At 46.9% G+C, this 25,429-nt stretch overlaps 1 protein-coding gene across 1 annotated transcript in view; it reads right to left on the bottom strand.

Annotated features, from left to right (window-relative positions):
• Window positions 1–25,429, bottom strand: part of FCGBP (Fc gamma binding protein) — a 287,645-nt gene that overhangs the window by 8,565 nt on the left and 253,651 nt on the right. The window contains exons 24-26 of the mRNA XM_078653817.1: window positions 23,499–24,069; window positions 11,560–11,759; window positions 11,046–11,423 (exon numbers count right to left, since the gene is read on the bottom strand). Coding sequence (XP_078509943.1) covers window positions 11,046–11,423; window positions 11,560–11,759; window positions 23,499–24,069 — 1,149 coding nt within the window. The remainder of the gene's footprint in view (window positions 1–11,045; window positions 11,424–11,559; window positions 11,760–23,498; window positions 24,070–25,429) is intronic.

Here is a 25,429-nt window from a genome sequence, read left to right as displayed (position 1 = left end):
GTACACCCATCACTACGGACGCTACCCATATGTCTCTGCTGGATAGCATCGACCAGACTATTGAGTCGGTACTTCGGCAGCTAAGAACTCCGGTTACGCAGAGGGATCGAGATTCCCCACGACCAGCAGGGATTTCCGACCACTCTGGTGTTCTGGATAATATGGGTTTAAATACGCTGGAAGCGGGTCAAGTGGTCTTGACAACAGTCCCTGTTGATAGTGGGGTGACTCAGCCCATAAAAAGGAAAAGGCCAGCTGAACCAAAGAGGGCAAAAAGGGCAAAATTTGTTGCATCTGAATCAACCCTCGAAGACAGTACAGATATTTCGGTCTCCCCTGAGCTCATTCCATCTGGGACTGGGTCGGATCTTGGGGCCTCGCCAGCTCCCGTGTTATCACCAGTGGTGGCGGGCCCATTTATCTTTGGTGGGCTGTCTTCTAATAGTTCAGATGCAGTAATCAATTCCCTTACAGCCACCATTAAGAACTTGTTAGCTCCCATCTTAGCTAGACTAGAGGCTATAGAGAATCTCCTTCAGCCCCGGGGAAATATTCATATTAGGAGTAGCCCTGGTGTAGCTTCTAACATTCCTGTAGCCACCGGGGAACCATCTGGGAATAGTCTACCACCTTCTACATTACCCCAGGCTTCTAGTAGGGCATTGCCTAGCGCAAATGGTGTGTCTATTTCCCAGACGCGCACTTCACTACCTCCAGTGCCTGGGCCCCCTGTTCCGGCACCTAGGAGATCTAAGCCACCCCCTGTGCCGCGGCTTGTGCCGCAGACAAGGGCGACAGTGGGTCCTACAAACGCCCTGAGTGATGGTTGTGTCCCCCCCCTAGATAGACGCAGGGAGGTTAACCTGCCCCCAGAAGCTGTCCCATACACGGCAATCATGGTGGGAGTTCCTGAGCTAGCCGGTGGTGTTAGGGAGTCCCAGGACTCCCTACGTAATAAGGTCATAAGCTGGCTCAGTATCAATAGACCGTTGCCTCCAAGCTTGAAGGGTGAGGTTCTGATGGTAAGGAGGATCCCGTGGATTGGCCCTACCAAGAAGAACAGGTCAGGGGACTGTATCGTTTTAAGTTTCAGGAGCCCGCATGTTGCTAATTACATCTGCAACTGGCTTGTAAGGCCTGATAAGTCCGCAATAGAACTTGTACCCCTTGCTTACTTCTACCCTAGTGTTAGCAACACGGTGGGAGGGAGTGAGAAGGGATGAACCAGGGTGGGCTTTGCTGTAGATGGTTCTCGTTACAGACCAAGGCCCTCCTTGCCAATTGCTCAGGCAAACTTCACTCATCACAACAGGTTTTCCTGTCTGGACCAGGTTGATTGACCACAAACTCGGCCAATCTTGTCTGGCCATGGGAATGGGGTGGATGAGGTGCAAAGCCTTGTGGGTTTGGCTGTGATCCCTATGCCGGAACTAACCCGGCTCCAGGCAGTTGATGAGCGAGGGGCTGACACGATTGATAATTCGTGCCAACTGAGTCCCCCACTTAACACCGGGCTAGCCCATAATCCCCAAACAGGGGCAGCAGAGCGGGCTGGTCGCGCTGCCATCGCTGTCGGCGGAACCGGCGCCTCAGACGTCGGTCCACCGAAGGCTACCCTGCAACCCCATGCTGGAGCCAAGGGCAGCCTGCCACTTGACCCAGGACTGAGAATTCTCTCCTGGAATGTGGCAGGATTAGCGAACAAGGAGGGCTCTCCTGAATGGGACTCCCTGGTGGGTGGATGTGACATTGTTCTCCTTCAGGAGACTTGGGCGAGGGCCGCTCAGTTCAGGAGAGGGTTTGAAGTATTTGAAATCCCTGCCAAATGGGCCGGGAGGGGGAGGCCATCTGGTGGTTTGGCAATCTGGATTGCGAGTCACACTGGCTGTCAGGCGGAGCGGGTACTCACGTGTTCGCAGGACATCCAGTGTGTGCGGCTCACTTGGCCTGGTAAAACTCCGTGGGCCATTGTCAATGTCTACTCGCGCCCGGTCGCCTCGTCAAGTGAATCACCTACTTTAAATGATTTGGCTTCCTTCCTGGGTCAACTCCCGGGTGAACACAAGGTGGTACTTGGAGGAGACTTCAACTGCCACTTTGAACCCTTGGAAGGGTTACTCGATGGTGCCCTTACGGCCGAGGACGACCATTGGGGGGTTCCACCCTCTTCTTCCCCTCACCCTAAAGCCTGGTCCCCTCTAGCCTTACAGCTCATGTCCCTTACTTTGAATGGCGCGCTGAGGGCGTGTAATGGTCGCACTCCGTCCGATACCCCCTCGGTGTGTACATTCAACAGGAGGGGCCATGAGTCGAGGCTAGATTATATTATGGTGGATATTTCACTCTGGCCCAAAGTGCGGGACTTTAGGGTTATTAAGAGGACAGACAGCGACCACAACGCTCTCTGCTTAAATATTGTGTGCCCTTCGCCCTTGACGGACTCATCCCCAGCTGGCCAAGGGGCTGATATGGGGGATTTGCTCCTGACCACAAATAGGCGCCGAGTTAAGTGGGGGAAGCTTGTAAATTCGGAGGAGTCAATCAAGAAATTATACGAGCTGGCGCTCCCTAGCCTCATGGAGGTGGAGACCCTTCTGAACGAACCTAGAACCGCTGATTACTGTGAGAAACTGGGAAACATTCACCAGGTTCTAGTGAGGGACTTGGCCGAGGTATTTCATCCGGAGGTCCCAATTCGAAAGAAAAGGACACCTCTTCCCACCTGGTATACCCCAGATTGCAGGGCTGCAAAATCTGACCTTATTGCAGCCATAAAAGAGGGGTCAGATAAGGCCAAAGTGCGTGACCTGAGGAACCACCATAAACCAGTGCTGGTGGCTGCAAGGACCGAGTGGGATTGGAAGTATTGGCAGGACCTCTATGATGCCCTCAAATCCAGGGACCCCCGGCAATTCTGGGCCCTTGTAAACAATGGGTCAGGGAAACTTAGTAAAGCGATTGAGCCTAATATAGCCCCTGCGGTATGGGAGTCCCATTTTGGGGCTCTCTACCTAGATACCAGTTCCTGCTCGGCCGTGGAGATGCAATTGCCCTTGGGTGCTGAGGAGTCCGGATTGGAATTATCCCTGGGGGAAGTGGAGCTTGCCCTAGAACGTCTAGCAGTGGGGAAGGCGCCAGGCCTGGATAGGCTACCCGGGGATCTATTTAGGCATCACCCGGATATCTGGGGCCCATACCTTCTCGTTCTATTTAATGCCATTCTTGGAGGTATGGCGATCCCTGGGTCGTGGTTGGGGGCAGAGATTGTGCCCATCCACAAGAAGGGCTCTACTCTGCTCCCTTCCAACTACAGGCCTATAAGCCTCATAGACGTGCCCCAAAAGATCTCCGCGCGCCTCATTCTGGACCATCTCCTAGATTGGGTCGAGGCCAATGACATCTTAAGCCCTTTACAGGCGGGCTTCAGAAAGAACACGTCGACCATGGACCAAATCTTTCGCCTCCTTCTTCTGTACTGGAAGACGGTTACGCTAGAGGGAGGTCGATTGTACATGGTCTTCGTGGATCTGAGGTCAGCCTTTGACCTCGTCCCGAGGGGGAAGTTATGGGAGGTTCTGCAGAAGCTAGGAGTCCCCCCCCACCTCCTTAAAATCATCACTAGACTCCATGAGAACAACTTTGCGGTAGTAAGGTGTGGGAGGGATGGCAAGCCCTCGGGTAAATTCCCGGTCCGCCGAGGTGTCAGACAGGGCTGTGTTTTGGCTCCGACACTGTTCTGTCTGTACATCAACAGCGTCATTCAACACCTTGACGCTGTCGGGGACAATGATGCCCCGGTTTTGGCAGGAAGGAGGGTTCCGGCAATTATGTTTGCCGATGACACCCTCCTTCTTTCCAAATCCCCCATGGGGATTCAGAGGATCGTGGATGGCTTTGGTCACTTTTGTAGACAACACGGGTTGGAGGTGAACACGGAAAAAACTAAGTTCATGATCTTCAACCCTCCGACCAAGACCAGACCCAGCCCAAAACTCGAGGGAACCAGTCTGGAAAGGGTTTCTACCTTTATATACTTGGGGGTCTCACTTCAAGAAAATCTGACTTGGGATTCCCAGGTGGCAAGATCTAGGCTGAAACTCTCCCAGCTTTCGGGCGCACTCCTGAGGGTATCTAACAAGTCCACCTTCAAGCCTGTTAGCCCGGCCTTAGAAATGTACAGGACTCAGGCGAAGGCGGCTGCCCTGTATGGCAGTGAGCTGTGGGGCCATAAAGCTGGGAAGGTCATGGCAGGGGTGGAAAATTGTTTCCTTAGACGTCTTCTTGCTCTCCCGCAGGGCACACCACTCCTCCCCTTAAGACTTGACCTGGGCCTCCCGTCAATCGCAGAGGACTTGCGGGCGAAACCGGTGAAGTATTGGCATCGGTTATGGTCCACTGAGGAGCTGCATCACTATAGGCAGGACCTCATACATGTCTTGAGGCTGGATGTCAATGGTAAGATCCCGTGGCTGGCACTTATCAAATCGGAATGTGTCAGCTTGAATTTGCCAGACCTATGGGATGACCCAGCGCAGGGATGTAGAAGGATCTCGCGCAAAACCCTGGCACAGCTCTACAAGAACAAAACCCTTGCTGATATGGACAGTGCATATGATAGTGGCACCCTGACCGGATGTTTTATTGTATCCAAAAATTCTTATGTTTTTGAACCTTTTATGGATTTTATCTACCCTCTTCTGGCGAGGAAGTTGTTCCTGCAGTGGAGGTTTGGTACGCTCCCTACTAAAGTTTTTACCCACAAGTGGTCGCTTGGGGGCGACAAGCTTTGCCCATGCTGTAAAGTTAAGGAAGAAGATGACTTGCACATAATGTTCTGTTGCCATGTCTACTGGAGTCCGAGGAGGCGCTGGCTAGCCCCTCTATGTCGGAATCTGGGCTTCAGTAATTACTTACAAGCCTACAGGGTGCTGAAAACGAATACCCTGGGCCACATTGTGTTTGCGGTTTCTAAATTCCTAATGGCAGCATGGATAATAAGGAAGAAAATGTCTGGTTAAACCATTTTACCACGCTTCTTTAAACTCTGCAGGTTCAGTTGGTTTTTATTGTATATATTGTCTTTTATCTGTATGTATTTTTATTGCTTCTTTTATGGCCCATGAGGCCGAAATAAAGAATTTTTGGATTGGATTGGATATTTGAGGTGCTTGTATATTTGGTGAGTGATATGCTCCCACAATGCCGATTTTAAACGAGGCAGCACAATAATGTTATCCTTTTCTATGGTGAGTAGCTCATAAACTAGAGGTGTCATGTTGAAAATCTGCGAAGACCTACTCTGCCTATTGTCCTTCACAGGACAATAAAACAAGCGCTATTATTATAATTGTACTTCCTTCTATGGGAGAGAGACTGATATGTTTGAGGGAGTGGAACCCAAAAAATATCAATGGACCACATATCGTGCGTGTCAAGAGTTTCGAGGACGAAAATATTGTGAAGGTAAATTTCTACAGGTAAGTAAAGTTTTACTATAGATAACTCCACCTATATGTACCTCGATGGTATATCTTCCACGTACGTAGATGTGGAGTTAAGAATAGTAAACCAATACTCACCTGTTTGCACTTACCTACTCAATATTTTTGTCATCTGTATATTTGACACAATATTCTGTTCGCACAATATTTAAAACAGTGGCAGCTTTGTGTCTTTGTTGTACTCCTCTTTTCCTTTATGGCTTCATTCAATCGTACTTTGCCTGGTGAGCCTTTTAAAAGCAATTTGCAAACCATTATTTCTCAAAATGAGAATAATTGTGGTTTGAAAATCTATTAAATTACCGAAAGGGGTAATTTCGTATGCTTTCAAATTACTTATTTTTTTATCAATGAGAGCCAGGCAGCTGCAGAGTGATACCGGGCCACTTATTTCCTCTTTTGCACTGGTGCACATATGTTTTTCAGTTCTTTCTTTCAAAGTTTTAATTTACCATTGTTACATGGGCATCTGCTATGTTACAACAGTAAATAAATATGGCCGATATGCACCACAACACATGCCTACCATCGGCAGTGTTCTTGGAATTTGTTTTCTTCAGTAAAAAGCACATTGGCAGATGATCAGGCATGTGAACAAATGCCATTGGCAAAGCAACTAACTTTACCTTTTAGAGCCAAGATCTATTGGCTTTGCCAATATTTGTTAATTTGTTGTATTGCACTGTAACTTTAATCCCCATAGAAACTCATACAGAATTCCTAGTGTAATAGTTCTAGCCAGAGCTGGCAATGGATTTAGCTCTGATCTGTGTGGGGTCTACCCCACAATGTTTCGGCACTTCCAAACACTTTCTGGACTAGCCATTAAACAAATCCAAATCTTATGCTTATTATTTTAAGGACACTGCACTTTTAGAACCCGTTGATTTTGGAAAATGGTCATTTCCTTGTGCACCCGCCACATTTAATTATCTAGGTATACAAATATACAGAGAGCCACAGGACTTGTTAGATGGTAATCTAGGCCATGCAATCAAGGCGTTAAAAACACAAATAGCATTCTGGATCTTACTGTCGCTTTCAGTGGCAGGAAGAGTGGCCATTTCTAAAATGGTTATGCTACCTGGATTGCTTTACTTCTTCACCATTTTACAGATAATAATCCCGGCACATATATTTAAAATGCTAAACACGCTATTAACTGAGTTAAATTGAGGTAGAGGGCGCAGGAGGGTAGGACTCTCAAAACTACAGCTGAGAATGGCCCGGGAGCCCTGGGTGTTCCAGACTTTCAGGCATACTGTTATCCCAGCCAACCCCAGTGGCTCTCTTACTGGATAGCTGGTAGCCACTTGCAAGATATAGGAATATCGCAAAGAGCAAGGGAGAAAGGCACATTACATACATTGTTGTCAGCACAGCCATTATTAAAGGTGGCTATCTCCTCCTGGAAAAAGGATATCCATTATACCATGGGACTGAGCCCCTATGCCCCTAACATCCCGAAGCCAGGGATTCCTACACCGTCCAGAATAATTTCTACGAGGAGTCTGACTAAGTGGTCGGATGAGGGATGTACTATGCTAATGATGCTATTTGTGGATAACATGCTTATGGACCATGACACTTTTGTTCGAGAGCAGGGGGTTCCCAATTCGCTGTATATCCTTCATGCTAGCATCAGATGTGTGATGCGTACCTGGTCGCCTGATGGCACAGAACACCAAACACATGAACTTATACACATGTTATACCTCATGAGCAATGGGGAACACCTAACTAGATGGCTGTATAGAAGTATCCGAGCACATGCAGTAATCCCACTCCAGGAGCTCAGAGATAAATGGTCCGAAGATATCGGACGCGAAATGTCTGATAAAGAATGGGAGAGAATACTGGAATACCCCAAGAAAGTATCCCGTAACCCCAAATTCAAGCTGATCCAATACATGCTAATATATAGAGCGTACCTGACCCCATACAGAATGAGAAAAATGGTCCCGGGTACAGCAGATACATACCCTAGATGCCACGAACATCCAGCTAAGTTATTACACATGCTTTGGACATGCCCACGACTGGCACCCTTCTGGCCAACAGTCTTCAAACTCCTTAGTGAAGTGGCACCGGGGATAGGGAGAGATACTTTGGAATACTGTGTACTGAGATTGTAAGTGCAGGGAACGCAGACTAGGCTTGCCAATCTTGTACTAATATTGGTGAAACGGTTAATTACAATGCGATGGAAGTCTGCACAGCCTCCGACGGCGTCAACATGGCATACTGAGGTGGTCCGATGGGGGAGGGCTAAAAGTATGGCGATTAGAAGAGAAGAAAATAAAGGGCTGAGGGAAAATCCAATTTCCTTGAAATGGGATGCAATGTTGGAATTGTTTATTTCTGCTGAACCTTCACTGCATTGAAATATTAGGTAGCTATTGGGCTTTATACATATGCTGTGGGCCCAATAAATAACGGACCCCACAGGAACCCTACTAGAATTTCATATATAACTTTGTAAATTGTATTCTCGGAACTATGGGCTACATTATGACTTGTTTGTCGTCAATAGGCTATGTAAACACAGTAATGAGTCTGTGGAGGGATCATGGGTGGGCTTCGATAGTTAAGTGCAATAGGGATGGGGGAGGGTTGTTGGTTGATGGATTGAACTTCCTGACTGTATAAGCAATAATGTAATCCGACTAATACTAATGTACTATAATTCTGGGATGTTTGCACAGTACCAATATTGTCATATTGCAATGTTCTTCTTTTGAAAATCCAATAAAATATGCTTTAAAAAAAATCTGTGTGGGGTCTACCAATAGACTATGAGGGAATGCTCCCAATTATTTTCTGCTCCAATACTTGATGACTAAACTTTGCTTGTTTGTACTACCAATTACAGTAGAAAATGATGACTGCTGCTCAACAGGATAAGGAGTAGGGGTTGTGCGGTACTCAAGATATACTCTCATCACCATCTGTCGAATGCTGTTTATGTTGAGGTAAAAGCTGTTGGGGGTGGTGAAAGAAAGTGCCCACTTAAGGACTCTGGTATATGTAGCCTAGAATACACATCTCCTTCACCTGTACCACAGGTACTGTATTACTGATAGTTATGATTTGGTTTTTAAAGCTAGTATGCCATTTTGTTTCCCATAGTTTAATCAACAGTGCCCTTAGAACTGGATAAGTGAGGGCCCCCAGGGACCCTGAGCCTAGCTCTGAAAAGGTATCTGCCAAGGTTAAGGGCACTCTCTGTTGCTATGTTCATGGCAAGAGTGTGACCAATCCTAGGACACTGCAGTCACGCTGCTCTTGCCCCAAAGAACTGATGAATGTACAGGTTCAGTTGAAACAAGACCGTATTGGAGGAAGTCTCAAGAAGAGAGTCAACCATTAATACTTTGCAGCCTGTATGCTAATCAGAAGGACCTGTGAATATTCTGAGAATTGACGTTGTGGAGGAGACTTCCAATGTGGTGATCCGGTATGGCCCCTGCCTCCTAGGGGTTTTTTGGGAACCTGTAATTCCAACCTAAGAGGAGCATTGGAAATTTCCCCATTCACCAAATACTTGGAATAGGGTTGACTGAGGATATTCCATAATTGCTTGAACCATCTCTGTACAATCTATGTTTCTGGAGTGAATACATTTTGAAGATGTGGGCTGACCCTCACCCTAAATATGAGTTCCCCAGTGAAAGTGAGAACCATTAGATGTCCCTCGTCCCATGGACGCTATCACCACCTGAAAATCTCAACCATGGCCTGTCGTTCATGACGTATGTCTCCCGAGTTCACAACCCTCTAGTACCTGCTGTGAGTTCTTACCTATTTCCAACGTCAGTAGCCTCACTATTTGACTTGCGACCTGAAAAGCTAGTTGCAGCATTTACAAGTGAGCTGGTTTGTTCAGTTCTCACTTGTACCAATCAGTAGACCCTGATAGCGCCATTAGTGGGACATAGGAACATGGCTTTCTTTCAGTTCTTTAGCTCCCCAAAACATATTTTTATGTCAGTGGGAATTCCAGTTCACGATTGAAATTGTGTGCGTCAAAAACATGTTTGCACTTTGAGACATTTTGTCTTATTTTTAATTGCCTCTTCCCAAACCTACTAACTGTCCTCCATTAAACCCATCTGAGAAGGTTCAGCAGTGGGCAGAACTGTGATATCATACTTCCTACCTTATAGCATTCATCTTGCACCACTATTGCACTGACTCAGTATTACAGAAAAGCTAGAGTAGGACAGAGAGCTGTAAAATTCCAAAGGAAGCTGGGAATTCACAATCCAGTGACACAATATGCAGGTAGACTCCCGTGCTACTGAAATCTAAAGAATCTTACTTCTCTGAGGCTTTAAGTTTTATTGCGCTCACATCTCCTTCTCAGCAGGTGTTAGGTATTTACATTTTTCTACTGGTTTTTTGTCCTCATTCTTACTTTTGTGCATTTTTACTGTTGTATATAGAGTCCTACTTTGAGTTATAATATAGATTTAATTGGCCTGTGCCCTTTGTTGAGTGGTATTGAATATGTCATACAGTATCTGAGTTCCAAAAGTATTACCCTTTAAATTAATTATTGACGTTTTGACCAGCACACCCTTGGGAGTCATGACTTAAAAAGGACTGTTGACCAACTAACAAGCTGTTAAATTGTACCAACAGCCTTCTTACCAATAATAAAAGCAAGTTTATCGCCAGGGAACTCTCCATTTGCAAGAAGATCCTGAATACATGATAAGTGCTAATTTACTTCATGCATAATTTGTCCTCAATCGCATCAGCAGCCTCCAGAAAAGAGCGCACCAGCGAAAACCAAGTAAATCTAAATTGCAGAATCCCATCAAAAGTCAAGACTGTACCACTTAAAGGGTCTAAAATGGATAATCTACCAATAAACAACAGACTCCCAATCTGCTGCTCGAGTAGTATAACAGCCCATTTTTGTCTTCCCCGGAGGATGCATCATGTTTCCAATGTAGAGTCCTACATGTCCAGCTTCCTTAGGTCTGGTGCTCACTTCACCAGACAATGGTGGTGGAGTTTCCACTCACAGTAGCGCTAATTGCCTGGCACCGTGTCTGGCAGATTAATTCTGTAATGCAACCTCAAAGCAAAAGGTAGTGGACTCTTATATACTTGGGAAAACCAGCAGCAAATTGGAATTGTGTTGCCTTGATATGAGGGCACAGACAAAGTATCCTCACTTTGCTGTTAAATATCTAATGTCCATATTTGGTGGAATTCTGACATTTGTTTTGAATAGTAAGGGAATTTTCAGCTGGGAGTTTCTCCTTGAAGTTGCTCCTTGAAGTTGCTCCTCCCACCACTTCGATGAGGAAATCATTCTCCACCCTGACAGAATACTTTTTCTTCAGCCCATCTTGCAGTGGTAGGAATCAAAATGAAAGAAATTCTGCCAGCGGAATTCTAAATTAGCTGGTATGTCTTGAAATGATAGTCTGATCACATTCAGCAGTAGATGTTCATAGATACAATTCTGGAATTGTACATTTGATGCATAGAGATGCAATTATAAACACAATAAATTGTTGCAGAACTTACCCAACATTCTTGGTGCTGGTTAACAGCAACAGAGACATCACGGAAATACACATGGACCGAGGACCCAGCAGCCTCCTCTCCAGAACAGGATCTTACATCGACTACAACCCTGAACCAGTGCTCGGAGTGGAGGTCGCATAGGGAAGCCACCTCATGGGAGCTGCTGCGTGCCACCTGCCCAGTGAGGCCATCAAAGGTAGTGAGCAGTGCATCAGATGAAATGGTGCACAGTCCTTCCCGCTTGTGACATCCTCGCTTGCTGTTCTTAAAGATGCAGGCCTCATCTTCTCTGCAGGCCACCTTCTCACACAGAACATGGCCGCTGTCACCACAGGTGCATTTCTGTTCGCAGTCTGACGAGACAATGGTTTCCCCCAACTAGGAGAGGACAGAAGAAGCAATCTTCATTGGCCATATGTTATCAAGCATAACCAGCACCCCCAAAAATTATTGTCCAACATACATTTGACCAAACCCAACAACCTTTAAAGGAAAGAATCAGTGCTAGAGTTACCTTCAGATACATCCCATTGTACACACACCCACAAGTGTCCATAGACACACAGCTGTCCCCATCGAAGACATAGCCGTCATCACACTGGCAGCCCTCAAAGCAATGGTCTGTACACTGGGAGCGCGCAACCATTGCAGCACAGGTGAAGTCACAGGTGCGTGTGCAAAGCTCATAGTGGCTATCAGCGGGACAGCTGAGAGCTGAAAAAGAGGAAGAAAGAACACGTTATGATTATTGATCAATCATGTGATAGGCTAATGAGGAGATCATCATAAATCAATTTAAAAAGTCCATTTTATTCACTAAACTAGAATCGGTGAGTCAGAAGGGCCTTGCCTTGATTTGAGTAAGGGTTCAGATACCTATATGCAAAAGATATCCATTGATAAAGTTCCTGGTAATAAATGATGTTGCGAAACACATTATATGCCATACAATTAAATGTTTGGTCACAGAGAAACAGCTATATAAAAGTTTGATATTTAATATTATGGTAAAAGAAGGACAGCTGTGCATGGTGCCATCTATGTACTCTTCTATAGCATCACAGAAGATGGATTTATTGTTAGACATGACTTTGACCTGTTTGCGCTATGCTTTATACTTTTTTCCCGATTACAAGTGGAGTAGAATTCTCATGTGGGATTTCACTTAAATATGTGTCCCGGTTTGCCAGCCACCGAATTTCCCAGATATTTCTTCAATGAACCAGATGTTGTGGGCCAGAAAACCTGGCTAGAAAAATTGTTTTGGGGTTCGGCTGCTGCATGGACCTTTCTTAATGCCTAACCCCCCTACAAAGACATGAAGGGAGCATGCTCCCTCTTGCCAAGCAGCATTCTCCTCTTCCTTTAAAACCCCTCCGCCCACGTTTGCCGCATGTAAGAGCAGCGGTGAGGGGAGGTTGGAGGGTGCAGTCGATTCCTGAGGTTACCGCCCCGCGACGGCAACAGAGAACAGTGGGGGGCTTGTGGGGCACCCCAAAACTCGTGCTGCCACTGATTTATACAACTTACTTGAGTTTGAGGTTTAAGGAGCAAAACGGCCACACGTACAAAACCTCAGTCGTTGTCACACTGGCTGGTTAATAGGATTTTATCTTGATAGCGTACATCTGTATTTTCTTTCTGGGCATGCCTGTTAAGGTCTTCTGAGGACTCTATATAATTGAATATTGTGTATTGTAGCATCTTTGCGAGTGATCAGCAAAATATATCAACTGTAGGATCACTAGCAAACCATTGACAAGCAATGTATGTCACTTTTAATCTAAAGAGACAGATGACATGAAGTGTAATTGATTTTAGAATACATTGAGAGAAATGTGTTATTGGCTACATACTATAACAGTAATAGGAGATAGAGGGGGAAATTTTACTGGAAGTGCAAAAATAAAATGAAAACTGGGTTGATGAACAAAGCAAATGACATATGCCATTGGAAAAAAATGTTTAAAATGCGACAGAGAATCAGGTGAACCATAAATTTAAGTGAGATTTATAGTTTTGGGACAGTAATATAGGATTATCCACAAGATGGCCAATGGGAAGGTGAGTGACACAAGGTCTATAGGAAGATAGGATTGCCCATCATCTTGGTGGTGTTGAGGCACCCCCACCGCAAGAGATTAATAGAAGACCGATATATAATTTTCTCCTTGATCTGTTCCATCACCTTTCTTTGGTGGGGATGAAGGCAGAGAGAAGACAGGAATAAAATATGTTTTCTGTGTTGGGCACCATTTAAAGGTGCAGTTATTCCAGTGGTGTTTCAGACATAGTCTTGTTAAGAGTAGACTTCACTTTTGGCTTGGTTAAGCTTGTAGCCAGAAACAGATGCATAGCTGTCGATCTTGCAAAGTATACTTGGGATAGATTGCTGTGGCCTCTTGACAAAAAGTAGAATATCATCTATATATGCTGATAGTATGAATAAATGAGGATGTCATGTAATGCCTTTGTTTTTACTGATTTTCTTTAAGAGAGGTTCTAGTGCTAGGATTATTAGGAGTGGGGGAGGTGCCAGCCTTGTCTAATTCCTTTCTGGAGATTGAATCTGCAAGAGAGGATGCTTTTGGACTTGCATGTAGTAGGTTGATGTAATTGATAATCTTGAGGGGCCAACCATGTCATTTAATAGCTCTAACAAAAAAAAATGGCCATTCTGATCTGCCGTAGGCCTTTTTGATTTGGAGTGCAAGAGTGCACCTAAAATTGAGTTAATTTACCTCTGCTTGGGGTTTCATATGCTGTGTTAAATGCTGACCAACCTTTGACAAACTCAGAGTGATCGTGGTTCATCTTATTTGGTATGATAGGGTTAGAGCAGTTTGCCAGAGGTTTGGCTAGAATGCCTACAGTCCGCATTTATGATGGATATGGGTCTGTATGTATTAGTTAATTGAGAATATTTTCCCTTCTTGTGAATGAGGGTTATTATTAGCTATGGGAATGTTCCTTGATGGTTATATGCTTCACTAAACGAATTGTACCGGTCTAGACACATTGGAGTCAATCAGTTTGCAGAACATTCCTTTTTTTTAAACTGCTTATGACAATGATCCAGTGATGTTGGACTCCATGTGCGATAGGTCTGTATCACTGAGGCGCATGCTGTTGATAGAAAAGAAGAACGAGTCTCTCAGCGTTCTCTTTCGTAGGTTTCATTTCACTAGTGTGTAAGGATCAAAAAGCTCCTTAAATATGTGTGCTATTTCATAGTCTTTTGTTTATTAGGATTTCATGGTAATTTTTAATTGAAATAATTTTCGACCTCCATTTCTTAGTTTGTGGTAATTTGTCAGGAGCTTGTCTCTTTAGTTGTTGTGAATGTGAAATTCTTATTTGATGCTGTGGAGAAGGCGATCTGCTGTGCATGTACATCACTTATTTCATTCCATCACTTATTTTATTCCTTTGATTTTTAGATGTACAGAGTACATGAACAGACAAGCATTCGCAATGCAATCGGTCTCACCTTTGGGACCTTAATATGTATTTAGATATGCAGCACATTAGCCTGGATGCTGAAACATATACTGCTCTTTAACATGGTGGAAAGTAAGCACCAAACTGCGCGACACGCCTGATATGGGAACAGATGGAGAGAAATATTGCCTTTCAGCAGGAAATGGTGTAGTCCAAAGCTCTATTTTTAATATTAAATCAGGGCCTTTGGTGGTAATATCACTGAAAAAATATCATTGTCGATGGGTGGTCGTCAAAGACAATTTATATGGATTGGAATCTAGAAGATGCTAAAGTGATTCTGGTATTTTACTGACTTCTGCTTTTGGAAAGGGGGGACCACTCGGTCACTCCGCACTTATGGCTGGGCGCCCCGCCCGCCCAGGAAACCCGTGCAGGCGTGGGGCGTGCCCCGGCTGGTATATCCATAGTGATGTAGCCGGAACACGCCCCCGCCGCACGAGGGGTTGTCCTAAAACTTCCCGCCCGGAAGTCTGTGCACTTAGGGCGGGAGGGGAATACCGCCCCGCCTACCTGGAAGAGGCTAAAAGGCGCGGGATCGAAGAAGTCGTCCTCTTGTTCCCGCGCTCTGAAGGTTGCACCACTCGTCGCTCGTGAGCCCTCAAGGGAACAAGCAGCAATTTTTGAACGTGGTAATTGTTGTTCTTTCTGTTACAGTTGTCCAGGCGTGCTCAAGGGCTCAAGGAGGAAGTAGAGAGAGCAGATCAGCGGTTATGAATGGAAAGAAGACTGGAAAGAGCTCCGAGATGGAACGGATGCTTCGTACATTGGTAACCCGCGTGTCGGCGATGGACAGAAAATTTGGTAAAATGGACCGAATGGATCGCAGCTTAGCGGCGCTTCAGGAAAAGGTGGAAGCGCAGGGCAGGCCAGCGGGGAAACGTAAGAGGGTTGAGGGGTCTGATTCGCCGAGCGGCACTCCGCGGGCGAATAAGCGTAAGTTAAGGAAAAGGGAAGCGATCCCTAGCGAGGCCCCGGTCCCGGTGGAGGTCCCGCCCATCCCGTGTCCCCGGCGGCCGACCCAGTGTCCGCCCCGGTAGGGGGATTACCAATCCCTGTGATTATCACACCAATCGATAAAGAGCAGATATCCCCCAAGCTAGCGATGCACTTGGCAGCGGTATTACCTTGGTTAAAGAAGGGAGCGGGGGAGGCCGGGGCTGGGGAAGATCCAGCTGCGGAGGCGAGGCTAATAATCGAGGAGCTCAGACGAGCAAGATGCTCTGGGGCCGGGAAGGTGCCTTCTACCCCCTTACAGGTGACGAGCCCCGCTGCGGGAGAGAGTCGGGACAAGACAACAGACAAGACCGGAGTACCGGCGGAGGATGGTAAGAGATCGCTCCCAATCATGGGGGAGGGTGCTATACCTTCAAGGCGGGAAAGCCTGGCACAACATGTGCCGATGGCTACAAAAGAAATGGTGTGGGCCGACAAGTACATTAATATGTTTTCGTTGTTGACCGACAATAGAGAATTTGAGTATGCCAAGACCCAGAAGGATTTCTTACACCCAAGCGAATGGCCAAAATGGCGGAATTCAGGGTGGAGGAGACCGTAACGACTTGGATCAGGGCCTTCAATGTGTTCGGGGCAATAATACATGAGCGCACACCGGAACTGATGGGAGCCCTGAACTGCTACCAGAGCAGGATCGTGGGCTACCACGAGAAGTACGGGGGGGACGCATGGAAAGGGTATGATGTGTCTTTTAGAAAAGCAAAAGAGTTTAATGAATCATTGACTTGGGATTGTTTGGACACAGTATCTTGGCATGGGCAGTTCGCGCCAGGTCCAGCGATAGGCACGGGGTCGAGCATGAATGGTTTCAAGGCGGTTCCACAGAAGCAGCCGCAGCCCTTTCGGCCAACCCACGGGGGTGACTTTCAGTCGAGACCGGGTGGGAATGGGGGCAAGCGAAAGGTATGTTGGGGTTTCAACAAAGGTACATCTAGTAGGCCGCAGGGAACATGCAGGTTCAGGCATGCATGCGCAATTTGTGGCAACACCTCCCACCCTGAAATTAGCTGCCGATCCAAGGGCAATGTTTCCGGAGGAAAAGGGGGTAATCAGCAGGAGTGACACGGGGGCACGAAGGAGTTCCCAGTCACCGGTAGCGATTTTTGCAATGACCCCCTGGCTAAGTATATACCCTGATCGTGCGTCCGACGGGATCCTGCGGGAGGGCTTCACAAAGGGCTTCAGGATCCCGGTGGGTGACTTTCGGGGCTCCCCATTGTGTAGGAACCAAGCATCTGTTACGCACAACCTGACTGTGGTCGCTGCGAAGATTGCAAAGGAGGTTCGTTTGGGGCGGGTTGCGGGACCATTTGCAGAGGTACCGACGGCCAATTTTGTGTGTTCCCCGTTAGGGGTTGTTCCCAAGAGGGAGCCGGGTGAGTTCAGACTCATACATAATCTGTCTGCACCAAGAGGGGCTTCTCTAAATGAGGCAATTGATCCGGGCGTATGCAGTGTGAGGTATGCATCGTTCGATGACGCAGTGGCCATGTTGAATGACCTGGGTCCGGGGGCACTGCTAGCAAAGTCAGACATTGAATCTGCATTTAGGCTACTGACGGTTCATCCCAAGGATCTGCATTTGTTGGGGTTTGCCTTCCAGGGAAGATATTATATGGACATGTGCATGCCGATGGGTTGTTCGATTTCCTGTGCTTATTTTGAAATGCTTAGCTCGTTTTTGGAATGGGCATTCTCGAGGGCCTCGGGGCATCAACATGTAATGCATTATCTAGATGATTTCCTGTTCCTCGGCCCAGCCGGCTCCCAGGACTGTACAAGGGCATTGCAGGAATTTTGCGTGCTCATGCGGGGTTTCGGAGTACCGTTGGCGCCAGGTAAGACAGTGGGGCCGACTACCTCCCTGGAGTTTCTGGGCATCGAACTAGACTCTGTGGAAGGCTGTTTCCGGTTGCCGTTGGACAAGGTCGCCAAATTCAGGGCCTCCTTGCAACAATGTCTTGGAAGCAGTAAGGTGACACTGCACCAGTTACAACAAACGGTCGGGCAGCTGAATTTTGCGCTGCGGGTGATGCCGATGGCTCGCCCTTTCTCACGGTCCATTGCACAGGCCATGGTGGGCCTCAAGGAAGGCCACCATCGCACGAGGCTGTCGGCCGAGGTTCGCCAGGATATGCTCATTTGGCTGGCATTTCTGGCGGATTTCAATGGCCGGGTAGTCTGGATCAAGGCACCGGCCTCATCAGCAGAGCTGGGTCTATGGACAGACTCGGCGGGCAGCATAGGCTTTGGCGCCATCCTAGGAAATCGCTGGTCGGCCCAGAGATGGCCAACATGGTGGGTGACAAGTGGCCTGACGAGCAACATTGGGTTCCTGGAGTTGTTCCTGATCTGGGTAGCATTACTGGCATGGCCAGAAGAACTCAGGAATAGCTCGGTGGTATTCTGGTCTGATAACATGACTGTGGTTGAATGCATTAATCAACAGGCAGCACGCTGCAAATGGATATTGCGATTGCTAAAAGAAATTGTGTTACAGTGCTTAAAACTAAATGTGCAATTCAGGGCGAAACATGTGCCGGGTGTACTGAATAATGCGGCGGATGCGCTCTCTCGTTTCAAAATGCAGGCATTCAGGGAGTGTCTACCAGCAGTGGAGCTAGCGGCAGCGCCATTTCCCGAGGCATTGTGGTGAATCAGTGCGCCGGATTACAAGACCTCGTGGCAGCCAGTCTAGGGCTCAAGACGAGGAAAGCTTATGAAGGGGCGTTCCATGTGTACTGCACCTTTTTGGGTCCCACATGGGAGCATGAATGGGGTCAGGAGGGTGCCTTCGCCCAATTCTTGGTGGCTCTTCATAAGGAAGGCCGGTCAGCGGCAACCGCCAGTCGGTATAAGGCCGCCATATCGTTTATGGCTCAGCTCCGAGGGATGGGGGATCCCACAAATTCCTTCATGGTCAGGAAGGCGCTGCGCGGGTGGCGGCGCTTGGAGGGATGCAAGAAGGACACTAGGCAGCAATAGGTTTTGACAGGTTAACCATCTTGCTGGCTGCGCTGGAGGCGACATGCTCCTCACCTAGTGAAGTTGGCCTATTCTGAGCAGCATTTGCGCTGGCATTCTATGGTGCCATGCGAATAGGTGAACTGGTGGCGGCCAATAAAAAGGATACCGAGGGGGGCCTGCGGAGGGAGCATGTGCAAGTGAGGGGGGATTCCCTGCTCATCACGATTGCCAGGTCTAAGACCGACCAAGAGGCCCAAGGGAGTAGCATTGTGTTGCAGCGCGCTCCTGGTAGTCCTTGCTGTCCGGTAGCGCATGTAGAGGCTTACCTACAGCAAAGGGTGGCGACATGGGGGGGGGGGGGCTTGCTGCGGCATATGGATGGCACCCCGTTAACAAAATTTCAGTTCCAAAAAGTGCTAGCAATGACAATTGCAGAGGCGGGCTTGAACCCGAGTGATTTTGGGACTCATTCTTTCAGAATTGGGGCCGCTACTGAAGCAACGGCCAGGGGTCTGCAGGCAGACAAGGTTAAACAGTTGGGGAGATGGTCTTCGGACTGCTTTAAATGGTACGTGCGGTTGCATATGTTGTGATTTATTAAGGATGTGCACTCACGTTGTTTCTCTTCTGTTTGGATTACAGTTTCACGAGCCTGTGACGCAGGGCAGGAACTGGGATCGGCCCAGTATCAGCTATCCACCACGTCCGGAGAGAGGAAGGGACTACGTGTGGTCTGGGTTGTGGGCCACTCATACGTGAGACGGGCCGCGGTCGTATTCGGAGCATGTGATGCGATTCACACATCTGAGGAATAAGGTTTTCGGGTGTCCTTTTATGGACGGGGCGGTTTGGGCATTGACCAACTGCAAGGTTTTGTGAAAGAATTGTTAGGGCGGCACAGGTCACCGCCATCAGTAGTCATAGTGCACATTGGGGGCAATGACTTGGTGAGATTGGGCAGACAGGCCTTAATCGAGCAGATACTGACAACAGTTAGTTGGTTGGCAAAAACCCTCCCAGAATGCACGCTAGCCTGGTCGCACATGGTGCCAAGGAAGGTATGGAGGGGGGGCGGTCCACAACAGCGTTGAACCATTCGGTAAAGAGGGTCAACAATAAGATTGAGAAGTTGTTTCGGTCCGCCCACCCTCACAGTATACCTCACGGGTGCATCTGGGGGGATCACTGTTACTCTCATGATGGTGTACACCTGTCCAAGGCTGGGAATGACATATGGATAGAGGATCTCCTAGCATGGCTAGTGGGATTGAGGAGACATGACCTATAGGATTTGTGGGGGGGCCAGATCGTCGGTCAACTATCTGGCCTGTGGCGGTAAGGTCATGATCGGTGAGCAATTTTCAAGGTCCCTAGTGGGGGCGCCACCCAGTACAGATGGGAGCGCCCGGGGGAGGTGGCCATTGGCCCCTCCCATGGGGGGGCGACACCCAATACAGATGGGATCGCCCAGGGGGAGACGGCCATTGGCCCCTCCCAGGGGGAGACGGCTATATGCCCCTCCCAGGAATTTCCCGGGGGGCCGGATAGCCGCTGCGGCGGAAGAGAGTGCGGGGAAAGGGGGATAGTCTACGCTGTCCTTCTTACGGTTACCCCACACGGGATCTCGGACGACCTTAAGATGGCGCCGAGTGGAAAAGGGGCCCCCATGCAAGGGAAATTACGGTTGGCTACGAGGGTACAGCCCTCTGCGCAGGCACCACTACGAGAGGGCGGATTTGGTGATAGGGATCTGACACCGGTTAAGACCTTGCCGTTGGCCCTTAACGATAGGATGTACAAAATTCGTATACAATGCACGATGCCATGATGTTAGACTCGGCTAGGAAATCTTTGTATTAGAGATTTGTTAAGGTTAGCCTCAATACCTGTCTTCATCAAGTGTAATGGAAGTTGAATTTTGTACATAAAAATGAAACGTTTTATTTAAAGTTTTAAATTTTGTTTCATATTTTAATAAATACGGCCGGGGGAGTCGTGAGGCTCCCCTGCCTTCCAAAAGCTCAAACTGTGTCTGTCTCCTACCATTGGGATTGATGGTGGAAGGGGTGGCGGGCATCCCAGACCATATGGAAAGGGGGGATCACTCGGTCACTCCGCACTTATGGCTGGGTGCCCCGCCCGCCCGGGAAACCCGTGCAGGCGTGGGGCGTGCCCCGGCTGGTATATCCATAGTGATGTAGCCAGAACACGCACCCGCCGCACGAGGGGTTGTCCTAAAACTTCCCGCCCGGAAGTCCGTGCACTTAGGGCGGGAGGGGAATACCGCCCGCCTACCTGGAAGAGGCTAAAAGGCGCGGGATCGAAGAAGTCGTCCTCTTGTACCCGCGCTCTGAAGGTTGCACCACTCGTCGCTCGTGAGCCCTCAAGGGAACAAGCAGCAATTTTTCACCCACCCTCTAGCCCCTGAGGCAGAAGTTCGGGAGGAAGAAAAAGTAGTGATCGCGTTGGAGTAGGGCACTGAACGTCGTGTCCAGATTGAGTCCGAATTTGTTTACGCAATGGACGACCTGTTGATAGGCCTTTTTCTCCTTTGTAGATTTGTAATAACAGTATCATGTGGCCTTTTGTTCCTGTTTGCAAATGTTTATAGGGGGTCTCCTGCTCCGCGGGGACGGGGAAAAGGGAGGAAATGCACCTGATTCTGTGACAATTTTGTGTGAATGATTTTTCCCAGTTAATAGGTTCTTGAAAAACTGTCGTATTTATTAGTCTTTGGTCGGGCGGTAAGGTCATGATCGGTGAGCAATTTTCAAGGTCCCTAGTGGGGGCGCCACCCAGTACAGATGGGAGCGGCCGGGGGGAGGCGGCCATTGGCCCCTCCCATGGGGGGGCGACACCCAATACGGATGGGATCGCCCAGGGGGAGACGGCCATTGGCCCCTCCCAGGGGGAGACGGCTATATGCCCCTCCCAGGAATTTCCCAGGGGCCGGATAGCTGCTGCGGCGGAAGAGAGTGCGGGGAAAGGGGGGGACTCTACGCTGTCCTTCTTACGGTTACCCCGCACGGGATCTCGGACGACCTTAAGATGGCGCCGAGTGGAAAAGGGGCCCCCATGCAAGGGAAATTACGGTTGGCTACGAGGGTACAGCCCTCTGCGCAGGCGCCACTACGAGAGGGCGGATTTGGTGATAGGGATCTGACACCGGTTAAGACCTTGCCGTTGGCCCTTAACGATAGGATGTACAAAATTCGTATACAATGCACGATGCCATGATGTTAGACTCGGCTAGGAAATCTTTGTATTAGAGATTTGTTAAGGTTAGCCTCAATACCTGTCTTCATCAAGTGTAATGGAAGTTGAATTTTGTACATAAAAATAAAACGTTTTATTTAAAGTTTTAAATTTTGTTTCATATTTTAATAAATATGGCCGGGGGAGTCGTGAGGCTCCCCTGCCTTCCAAAAGCTCAAACTGTGTCTGTCTCCTACCATTGGGATTGATGGTGGAAGGGGTGGCGGGCATCCCAGACCATATCGTTTTCAATCAAAAAGTTAAATAGAGGCAGTTGCCAGAAACATTTAAAAACAGAAAGTCCCTCAGCAGAAAGCAATTCTGGTATTTTACTGCCCTCTACTGGTCTTTTTTTAATTAAGACAGTTAAATAGAGGCAGTTGAACAGAAAAAAAGTCCCTAAACCGTAGCAGACAAGTCCTAGGGCTGACCTCCAGTGCCCACAAAGTACATACACATAAAAGTAAATACTAATATATAAGTATATACTAAAGTATATACAAGAGGTCTCGAATGCTCGACCTAAAAACTTCCTTGAATTAACTGATTTTCCGATTTTGTAATCTTTTCGCCATAGGATTTGTGATTTTTTTATAGCTTCTTTCTTCTTTTGTGCCACCAGTGTGATTATTTATTTGCCTTGTATGGTTGATTTACATGTGACCTAGACTGTCCTCACTATCCCCAAACCCTCCTTTATGTTCTAGTCTCCAATTGAGTCAGTGCCAGTATATTTCTTCTTAGCTAACATCCTCCCTACAACATGTCAATACCTTTTTACTGGTATGGTCTTGATTGCGTTTTTCGACTTCTTTAACTTGTTTGTAATAAAAACAATTGAATCAATATTTAATTAAAAATAACACAGAATAGGCCATGCTTTCTCTGTACCTACACTTTTAGATGCCTTTTTAATCAAGAAGAGCTTGCTGTGGTTGGTAAGGATTACAGGTTTGGAAGCAAATATCCGCTGCAGCTACCTGTTCGTGACTACTTCTACTTTGGAAAGCTTACGCCAGCTATTGAGTGTTAAATACAATCATACTCATCTTGGGATAAACTATGTGAAATGCTATTTTCGCTTGTATCCTTTGGTAGCCTCTTCTGTGGCCTCTGGTTTTCAAACTGTGCTGACTAATCTTGTGGTGGATACGTTTTTATATTAGAGATGGGGGATTTGACATCCAGCACTCTTTTTGCATATGTGTGTTTCAATTGTTTGCTTTAAGAAGCCAATGACTGTCTCATACTTTATGTCATTGCTGAATTTCAGATCAATTGTCAGCCCAATTTATAGAAGGACTTTATGATGGAGAAGGGATGTGTCATAGGTGTATACAATTTTCATAAACGGTTTGCTAAAGCTAACACAGCAACTGTTGATATTGCTGAATAAGCAACGTCTGCATTGTTGGGAGTAGAACTGTGTTAAATGTGTGGTAAATGAACGATGCTGCTTTTAACACTATGTTGACATAGAAAACAGGTACTAACACATCAAAAGTTTATGATAGCACAACTTCCTTAAATTGGAGTTCCACCCCTCTTATCATTCCCAATAATTGGGTGCCTCTTAAATGTGCAAAAGCATGCTGCAGAAACAGCGATAAAATATGGGTTTCTGGTCATGTCATTGTTACAGGTTGCCATAATACAATTACAGTATGACCACAAACTGGCAGAGTAAAATGCTGGAAGTGAGAGTTCACTTACGACAAGAGGAGGCTTCTCTCCATGAACCAATGTCTGCTCCAGCAGCTTGGCATGCAGCAGCATAGGCCTGCAAGCTCTTACAGAGAATCTTGTCTGTGCCATCCACAGCACACATGTCATAGATGCAGTGGTTGAAGTACTCCAGTGGTTTGACAATGTCATGGCAGCTCCGGAAGGGGCCATCTTCTGCTGTGATCATTCCGCACATGACATCTCTCTTGTAGATGGCGGTTCTCATGGTATCACACACCGGACACTTGTCCCCACACCCATCAGAGCACTTGGACCCTTCTACTTTGACTTTCCAGGAGGTTCCGAATTCCTGAGCATTTTGTTCAATGTCACCATTGGGCAAGAGGAACTCATCGCTCTTATTACCATTGAAGTTGCCGCACAGGCCACACATGTGTTCTTTGTAAGTGCTGGGTACCTCCACCCGTACATAGTACACTGTATCATAAAGGACCTGTAGACCAAAGCTAGTCTGGAGAACTACATTATTCCCCTCCTGGTTGATGACGATGTCTCCTTCATTTAGAGTCAATGGCAGATTGTGCAACTCTTTGTTTACCTACATGAGAAAAGATGACAATGAATTAGTTCTGTCATCTAGGTGGCTGTTGTTCAAAACATTCACATATAGGATATATGAGACCAAAGACAAGCCAAAATCCAGTGTTGCATGTCCCGTGGGACATTACGAAAGCAACCTTTTTCATGCATTTGGTTGGACATGACTGGCTTAAATGGTATTATTCCCATGGCAGAACGACATAGGTCCTCCTGTAGACTAGCATAGCAGCTAAAAATGCTCTGACTTGAGGAGGAAATTGGGAATGCACAAGAGAACCCTCTGATAGAAGTCCCTTTCAATGAGATTAGTCTATGAAGACAGTATTAAAAATAAATATGGCAATTGGAAGGAAACAGAAAATGATGTCATATGTATCAGCATTTCGATCCCTCTCTTAACATATGAGATGTTACGGAGAACGTCAGATAAACTATGAATTTTGTAACACATACTACTCAAATAGAAACTCCATTTACACAATTTGTTGCCTACCATATGCCAGGCATGAGACACAGAGAATTAGAGTGTCCATTCCGCAAACACAATTTTTCAACAGATCACACAATATCATCATGTGGAATATCAAGAAAAAACTAATAAGGTACCCAATGTTCCTTTTTAGCCTTGAAAAATACTTGGTGCATGTACAGCTAGAGAGAGGCGTATATTGTCAAAAATTACTCAGATGAAAGCCAGCACGATTAAGTCTGTACTAATTGAAACTATAAGGGTATCTTCTCTAACTGAATTTAAATACATATTTATTAATTGACCACAAACTGACTTGAGATTTTCTCTCGTGGAATTATGACAGTCTGCTACCAGCTCTATTCCCAAGCACAATGTTCATAAATACTGGTGAAATGAGTCAATTCCTACAGGATGCCAAGCACCTATAATAAGAATTTAAGTTACATATAAATTTGGTGGTCCAACACAAATTCCAACTACAGACCCTTTTTTCCTGCATTTACTTGATAGAATGATCTCATTAGTGTGTTTAACTCCTTTTAAAAGATTGTATGTATTGGTTTATTATGCGATTAGTACACATGAGTACTACTTACCCTGAGAGATCTTAGGTATGTATTCATGCCTTACGTTTTGTCACTGAATGGGTGAGTAGGTTTCTCTCAGAATTTAGACATGAATGTTAGGATGAAGTTTCCTTAGGAAGTTTGAAGTCCTTTGGGAAGATTCATCCTCTATTACCCAGGACTGCTAAGGAGATGGTCATGCGCGCTTTGATCCTTAGCCGCCTTGACTATTACAATGCACTTTATATTGACCAACTCAAGAAACTTGACGTGGCCAGAGTTCTGATGGGTATTCCGGGCAGGTCTAGCGTAAAACATCA

Source organism: Lissotriton helveticus, chromosome 7 (genome assembly GCF_964261635.1).
Source record: "Lissotriton helveticus chromosome 7, aLisHel1.1, whole genome shotgun sequence".
NCBI lineage: Eukaryota > Metazoa > Chordata > Amphibia > Caudata > Salamandridae > Lissotriton > Lissotriton helveticus.
Note: the sequence above shows the minus strand (reverse complement) of the source record. Positions and strands in the feature narration are given on the sequence as shown.